The sequence below is a fragment of the Echinops telfairi genome, unplaced genomic scaffold (assembly GCF_000313985.2).
Source record: "Echinops telfairi isolate 266 unplaced genomic scaffold, ASM31398v2 ScPeMD7_5592;HRSCAF=6446, whole genome shotgun sequence".
Lineage (NCBI taxonomy): Eukaryota > Metazoa > Chordata > Mammalia > Afrosoricida > Tenrecidae > Echinops > Echinops telfairi.
Window position 1 is genome coordinate 11,770,245 of NW_022109491.1, and position 8,439 is coordinate 11,778,683.

Here is an 8,439-nt window from a genome sequence, read left to right on the forward strand (position 1 = left end):
CAATGTTAGCATTCTATAACCTTCTCCTCCTTATCATGCTGAGAAGGCAATTTCAACGGAGCATTTGAAATTCTCCAAGTACTCTGTCTGCCACATTACTTCCCCTCTCTTTATAAGTCTTATCAGATTCAGCTGCGACTTACCACTTCTGTAACCACGGTTTGCTGGACTCTAACAAGCTTAGGAGCTGGCATCTTCTCTCAGAGGTAGAACTACATTTACCAAGCTCCTGGGACTAACGTGGAAAACTGGAATGTCAATGTATTCACTGATAACAAGAAATATAATTGTTAAGCAGACTGGAACATTCTCATCAGCATGATAAACACATTCTTTCTCTGAAGGCAGATGTAAGTGAAAAGTCAGATTAGACAAAGGTTGCCTGGTGAATAATTGATTGTTCAACTCTATTGACTAACAGCCTATTACACAGCAGCACTGTGCTGGGCTCCAGGTGGAAAGAGTAGGGGCTTTGCTCACGGAGCCTTATGTGCAGGCCGAAAGCAGCCCCTGAACAGATCCTCAGACTTGTAGGCAGTGGTTCTCAACCTTCCTAATGCCTCCCTGCTTTAATACAGTTCCTCATGCTGTGGTGACCCCCCAACCATAACATTATTTTCGTTGCTACTTCATCACTGTCATTTTGCTACTGCTATGAATTGGGTGGCCCTGTGAAAGGGTCGTTCAGCCCCCAAAGGGGTCTCGTCCCACAGTTTGAGAATCGCTGCTTCTAGGTAAATAAAGAGCGAAGCTTCATTTCGGTTCCCTCTTTGAGTTAATCGTACAGAGATCTTTACAAACGGCACTGTAGTAGAATCAACAGACTAGAGTTCATGGGTCAAGTCCAATCTGCCACCAGTTCTTAGCTAGCTGCTAAGCTGCCACCTGCTAGCTAACAATCATCCCTGGTGGTGTAGCGGGGTACTTATTGGGCTGCTAACCACAAGGTTTACGGTTCAAAACCACCAACCACTCCTTGGGAAAAAGAGGTCGCTTTCTACTCTGATAAAGTTTTGCAGTCTTGGAAACCCACAGGGGCAGTTCTACTCTGTGCTGCAGGGCCACTTTGAGTCAGCATCAACCTGCTGGCAGTGAGGGAGCTAACAATAGCTTTCTGTTTTTTAATGGTTGGAAAACATCGAAAAGTAATATTTGATAATATGTGAAAGTGATATGAAACTCCATCTTCAGTGTTCATTTAAAAAGCTCTATTAGAAGACAGCTCTGTGTGCCCCTACTTGGTCTGCATGTCGACCGTGGTTACTTTGGTGCTACAAATGGAACCGTTGAGTACACGGAGGGGCGGCAATGGGATGCACTGAGACCGTCTACTGTCTGGTCTGGTCCTTTAGAGAGAAAGTGTGTCCACCCTCGTGCCAGCTCCCCGCCCCCCCCCCCCCCCATGGAATTTACTGCACGGATGGAAATGGTTTTTCTGCTGTCCAGTGTGGCCTAGCCTGTCACTAGCAACATGTGACTAGTGAGCCCTTGACCTATGACTAAGGTGACTGAGGAAAGGCACTGATAAGTTTAGCTCATTTGCGTTTAAATAGCTACAATCATCTTGGAGAGCTGAGTTCTAGAAAGCAGCAGCGAGGGGACCTGAACTTTGAATCACGGAGCCCTGGTGGCAGAGTGGGTATGAGTGCAGCGGCGATCTGCCAGGTCAGCAGTTCTAAACCTCCAGCTGCTCCCTGGAAGAAAGATGGGGCTTTCAACTCCCATAACGGGCTACAGCCTCAGAAACTCACAGGGGCAGTTCTGTCCAGTCCTATAAAGGTCACTGTGAGTCGGCATCAACTCGATGGCAGTGGGGTTTTCTTGAGCACCGTGGAGGACAGGGTCACCGTAGTGATATAAAAGATTAAGTGAAAGCTTCCATGTGGAAGCGCTCCTGCCATCAAACTCCTTTCTCAGGCTGGTTTCTCGATGCTGGCCAGTGAGTATGCCCTCCTAAAATTAAAGAGAAGAGCCTTCCCTAGAGCACTGGACTGGCTAAGAGGAAAGAGCTAAAGAGACTGACACTGGAGGCTCTCTAGTGGACAGTCGCACGCACACTCATCGCTAGCGAGCCCTGCTGACAGGCACAGACGTCTTTGAGCTTTAAGTCCACCCTTCCGTAGGAGCAGATGGTCATGGGGGAAAGCTTATAGTACGAGACCAAATCAATAGACTTGTCTCGTTACCTGGGACAGAGTGGGTTATGTGTTGGGCTGCAAGGTGAGCGATTCAAACCCACTAGCTGCCAGATGAAGAGGAGGCTTTCTGCTCCTATGAAGAGTTACACACTCAGAAGCCCAAAGGGGCAGTTCTACTGTGTCCTATTGGCTCGTTATGAGTCAGAATGGCAGGGAGTTTTAAAAAATAGTGCGCTGATCAGGCTTCCCCCAAATAATGACCCTATTTAAAATAGGGCCTTTGCAGATATTATTAGTTAAAGGTGTTGTGATAAAATTGGCCTGATGGGGCCTAAATCCAATGAGTGGTCCATATAAGAAGATGAGGCGACACAGGGAGCCAGCAGAGAAGGTAATGTGAAGATAGAGGCAGAGAGTGGAGCGATGCACCGACAAGCCAAGAAATGCCAAGGGTTTCGAGCAAGCACCCGAAGCTAGGTGTGGTAGATATATAATCTCCTGTCAACGTGCGAAGGGGTGGGGTCTAGCCTGTCAACCAGGTTGCAAATTGATGACCTCATTTGGAGGCACCATGGAAATAAATAGCTCACTGGAGGCCAGATACACACACACACTCTGCTTCGTCTTCCTGCTGACAAGTCACACAGAGCTACACTAGAGCCCTGGAGCTGAGATGCTTCCAGTGTCACTGGATCCATAAGATTTTCCACCCACTGGCCTGTGATCTTCCTGCGTTTGGTGTCAATGCACGTTTTTGCATGAGTCTGAAGAGGAATTTATAGATTGGTATCAGACATATAGGCTAATATTGGACTTATGGACTTGATCTGGACAGGGCTGGGATGGTTTCTTAAGGTACAATTGCTCTTTGGAATAAAACTCTCTCTTACACACATCTGAGTGTCTCTGGATTTGTTTCTCCAGTCAACCCAGACTAACAGGCCAGGAGAGAAGACTGGCACAGTTCCTTCTGCAAAACCTCCTGGAGGAACCAACCCTTCCAATAGCTTCATTTCAAACTACTGGTCCACCGAACTGTAAGAAGATACATTTTTGTCTTCAGACATTTAAGTTTGCTATAATGTGTTACAGCAGACTTAGGAAAATGAAGTTCAGCGAAGTCCTATGGAAAATATATATTTATTACATTAAGAGGTCGCCGAACATGGATGAAGGAAGCCTTGTGGTGCAGCGGGTAAAGCGTGCCTTTGAACTGGTTCCACCTGACTCAGACCCCTATTTTATTTTGAATGCAGGCCAACTGGAATGGTAACTAGAATAGGAAAAATTATAGGTCAAAGACCTGCTAGAAACTTTGGCTTTCTCTTAGGAAACCAGGGCCGCGGGCACATTAAACAGCAACCACATGTCTTGAGTCCCTGCTGTCAAGTTGATTGTGACTCATGGCAACCCTGTGGGACAGAGTAGAATTGCCTCTTTGGGTGTCAGAGCCTGAAAATCTTTACAGAAATAGAAAATCTCATCTTTCTCCAGCAGAGTGGCCGGTGGATTCGAACCACTGACTTTGCAGTTAGCAACTCAATGGGTAGCCCAGTAGCTGAGTCCAAAACAATAGTTCCGACCTCAAGGATGGTGGCTGACTACATGACTTTGAATGAGTGCTCCTCTCTCCCATCCTGACAATAATTCAGTGCTGTGCATCAGGCTCCTGATAGTCCTTGTTAAGTCCTCTTCCAAGCCTTCCATTCCAGGGCTTTGACCCAGAATTTTTCTCATTCCTGTTGGCATTCTGGAGCACCCGCATTAAAAAAAAATGTAGGTCTGTTCTGGTTTAGCATCACAGGCCATGAGTTGGCTGCTGACCTAATGGTTAGTGGTTTGAGTCTAGTTTCCCAGTGGGAGAAAGAGGAGGGAGTCTGCTCCCATGCAGATTTACAGCCTTGGAAATCTTATGAGGTCATTTAACTCTGTCCTCTAGGATCGCCAGGCACTGGAGTTGAATTGACAGTACTGCCTTTGGTTCGAGTTCAGAATCAATGGGCAAAACAATCTTTATTTTCCCCAACGTCAATTTGAATCAAGTGCTTCCCCCAATTAAGGACATAAGCCACTATCCCTGCTAGTATTTGCAGCCCTGCTGCTTTTATCACCCACAGACATCACAGATAATATTCTATCCTATTGCTGTGGTAGCAGTTACCTGGAAAGACCATTTGTGCTCGTCACAACTTTTGAAACTGTGGCTGTTATTAGATAATGCAAAATCTTGCAACAAAGGAGCACATGTGTGACTGTATGACAGCTCTGGTACATATTTGGCTAACCATAGCAATATAAACAATGTCCTCTGGGATCCTACACATGGAATTCTGTTCATTTAAAAACATTCGGCTGTTAAGTGGAGAGGAAATGTTTTGAGAATGATGAGGGCAATGAATGTACAAATGTGCTTTACACAATTGATGTGTGTTCGGATTGTGATAAGAGTTGTATGAGCCCCTAATAAAATGATTAAAAAATAACAACCAACAAAAAAATAAAAACATTAGGCTGAGAAAAGGCTGAGAGGGAGTCACAGCACACGAGGGGTTCAACACTCCCCATGTACCTGCTCTTTCTAGAGCTGTAACTGGTTGGGAGCGGGGATACATAACAATCGTTTAGTACTTAGTAGATGTGGGATTTGGAACCTCATCATTCTATAAGGTAGGTATTCTCATTACCCTAATAGTGTTCTTTCATCTTTTGAAAGGTTTATTGTGTCATTTCAATGGATGTGTGTGCAGGGGGGAGGGAGGAATGGAGGTGCACATAGCCCTCTTGACCCAAAAGTTCAGCTTTCTTTTTTAAAAACTCAGTTTGTATCCACAGTAAACAACTTAGAGGGTACACAGAGGACAGCAAATGGCACCTCAAATCCTACTGCCTCTTTGGTGAATGCAGCCCCACTGGCATCAAGGGCAATGTGTTGGTTCCTAACCGAAAGGTCCCCAGTGTGAACCCAGCAACCACTCTGCAAGAGAAAGATGAGGCTGTCCGCTCCCAGAAAGAGTTGCTGTCTCAGGAACTCACAGGGGCAGCCTACACGTCCTATAGGGTTGCTTTGAGGCGGAATTGACTATGAATTGAGTTTATTTGGTGAATGTTGTTCTAGACATCACGGTAGGCATGTACACACATATCAACTTGTGCCAAGAGGAGTTTATTTAAATATTTGTTAACAAAACAGGGCTGGGCTCAAAAAAAAACTCAAGCTCATTGCCATCAAATCAAGTCAGATTCATAGCAACCTATAGGACAGAGTAGAACTTCCACTTGGGGTTCCTGAGGCCATAAATGTCTGGGAGAGCAGAAAGGCTCATTCTCCTGCACATCATTGGTGGGTTTGAAAATCTGACCTTGTTTAGCAGCCTAATACATGCCCCACTACACCCCCGGGTTCCAGGATCAGTAGTTTAATGTTTGATTTTATTATTTAGTATTTTAGTCAAGAATACATCAGGGTTATCTTCCATACCAGTGATAAGAGTTTTTGCAGATTATTGTCATGCTACAGATGAGAAATCAGGAGCCCTGGTGGTATAGAGGTTACTAGTTGGGCTCCTAACCCCAAGTTATCAGTTCGAAACCACCATCCAGCTCCATGGGAAAAAGATGAGGCTTTCTAATCCCGTAAACAGTTAAAATCTTGGATAGGTCAATTCATAGAGACAATAACTAGAGTAAAGGTTCCTGGAGGGTATGGCGGGAGAGCTGGCAGGCAGGGAGGGAAGGGGGGACAGGTATCAATGCGTTCAAGAAGGAAGAAAATGTTTTGAAACCAATTGTGGTAGCGATTGTAGGAGGCCGTTTGATATGCTTGAGCTATGGAATAGTATGGTGTCTGGATTAGCTCTGAATAAAATGCTTTGAAGGAAAGAAACACCAGAATTTAGACTCGGAGGGTGGGGGTAAGGAGGGAGTTATCATCTTGGAAACTCACAAGGGCAGTTCCCCTCTGCCCTATAACAGGGTCGCTGTGAGTCTGCATTAACTTGATACTAAGGTTTTGTTTTTTAAAAAATCGTTTTATTAGGGGCTCATACAACTCTTATCACAATCCATACACACATCAATTGTGTAAAGCGCATTTGTACATTCACTGCCCTCATCGTTCTCAAAACGTTTCCTCTCCGTAGGTTCAGGTGATTAAAGCCTTGCGCTATCCCAGAATTGCTTGTTTCTCTCTTTTTTTTAATAATCATTTTATTAGGGGCTCATACAACTCTATCACAATCCATACACACATCAATTGTGTAAAGCGCATTTGTACATTCATTGCCCTCATCATTCTCAAAACATTTTCTCTCCACTTAAACGCCCCCGGCATTAGGTCCTCATTTTCCCCTCCCTCCCTCCCTCATGAGCCCTTGAAAATTTATAAATTGTTATTTTGCCATATCTTGCCCTGTCCGACGTCTCCCTTCACCCACTTTTCTGTTGTCCGTCCCCCAGGGAGGAGGTCACATATAGTTCCTTGTAATCGGTTCCCTCTTTCCTACCCACTCTCCCTCTACCCTCCCTGTTTCGCCACTCACACCACTGGTCCTGTAGGGCTCATCCGCCCTGGATTCCTGGATTTCCAGTTCCTACCAGTACTTGTTTCTCGATGACCTTATCTCTGTAAGGGGACAAGCCCTGGGGTCTTGGCAGGACTGAGCGGCTTTCATCCTTTCCGCTGCATTTACCTTCCAGCCGGCAGCTCCAAGTCTTAGCGATTTGTGGGGACAGGCACCTTTGGGGATGGGGTTCGGGAACGCAGGTCCTGGCTGCGGGAACGCAGGTTCAAGTGCTGCTGGCGGCCGGATGCCACATCCCACCAGGGACTGACCACTGATGTCCTTGGATTGGCCAGTCACTCCCGCAGGCGGGCCGAGCGCATCCTAATCCCGGAGCTGGAGTTCCAGTTTGATGGGTTGCTGAAGCAGACGAGCGCGTCGCGCCAGCTCCTCTTCCACCCCCGCGTCTCTGTGGGGGCCATGTGCCGCAGCCACCGGCACAGGAGAGCAACTTGCAGCCACGTGGGCTCCTGGCTGGGTCAGGTTCCAGGAAGGCGAGGATGCTGAGAGGAGCCAAATGCAGGGGGCAGGGGAGGGGGACACGCTGAGGCCAGAGTCCGGGTATATTTCCACCTGCTGGTTCCCAAAGTTTAAATTGGCTCCGTCATCCGCAAAGGACTGTTATGCGCTGGTAGCCAGTCCCAGGGGACTGGAGCCCTCAGCCCGAGTGGCAGCACACCTGACTGGGGCCAGGCCACCCACAGGAGGCTTTGCAGATTCTCCACCAAGGTGGAGAACCACAGATGGGGGTGATTCCGCTCCTTCACGAAGGGCTTCGTTTTCAGGAGGGGATGGAGCTGGTGATGATAACGAACATGAGTTCTACACTAACACTGGTGGACGGTGTTCTAGAGAGAGTCTTGCTGGAGACACAGGAAACCCCCAATTTTGCAGAAAAGGGAATTGAGAGGGCCCGGGAAGTTAGGTTGCCTGCCCAGGATCACAGAGTTCGTATTGGACAGAGATGAACTTTTAAACCAGGCCTGTAAAAAAATATATGTACACACACACACACACACACACACACCAGGGGTATCCCCCCTCCCCCAAACCCGTTTATTGTGTCATTTCAATGGATGTGTGTGCAGGGGGGAGGGAGGAATGGAGGTGCACATAGCCCTCTTGACCCAAAAGTTCAGCTTTCTTTTTTAAAAACTCAGTTTGTATCCACAGTAAACAACTTAGAGGGTACACAGAGGACAGCAAATGGCACCTCAAATCCTACTGCCTCTTTGGTGAATGCAGCCCCACTGGCATCAAGGGCAATGTGTTGGTTCCTAACCGAAAGGTCCCCAGTGTGAACCCAGCAACCACTCTGCAAGAGAAAGATGAGGCTGTCCGCTCCCAGAAAGAGTTGCTGTCTCAGGAACTCACAGGGGCAGCCTACACGTCCTATAGGGTTGCTTTGAGGCGGAATTGACTATGAATTGAGTTTATTTGGTGAATGTTGTTCTAGACATCACGGTAGGCATGTACACACATATCAACTTGTGCCAAGAGGAGTTTATTTAAATATTTGTTAACAAAACAGGGCTGGGCTCAAAAAAAAACTCAAGCTCATTGCCATCAAATCAAGTCAGATTCATAGCAACCTATAGGACAGAGTAGAACTTCCACTTGGGGTTCCTGAGGCCATAAATGTCTGGGAGAGCAGAAAGGCTCATTCTCCTGCACATCATTGGTGGGTTTGAAAATCTGACCTTGTTTAGCAGCCTAATACATGCCCCACTACACCCCCGGGT

At 46.9% G+C, this 8,439-nt stretch overlaps 1 protein-coding gene across 1 annotated transcript in view; it reads left to right on the top strand.

The window, feature by feature from the left end:
* Nucleotides 1–3,303: 3,303 nt before the first annotated feature.
* The window catches only part of RIMS4 (regulating synaptic membrane exocytosis 4), a 112,204-nt gene continuing 107,068 nt past the window's right edge, over nt 3,304–8,439 (top strand). The window contains exons 1-2 of the mRNA XM_030887063.1: nt 3,304–3,407; nt 7,006–7,175. Of these exons, the coding sequence (XP_030742923.1) occupies nt 3,304–3,407; nt 7,006–7,175 (274 nt within the window). The remainder of the gene's footprint in view (nt 3,408–7,005; nt 7,176–8,439) is intronic.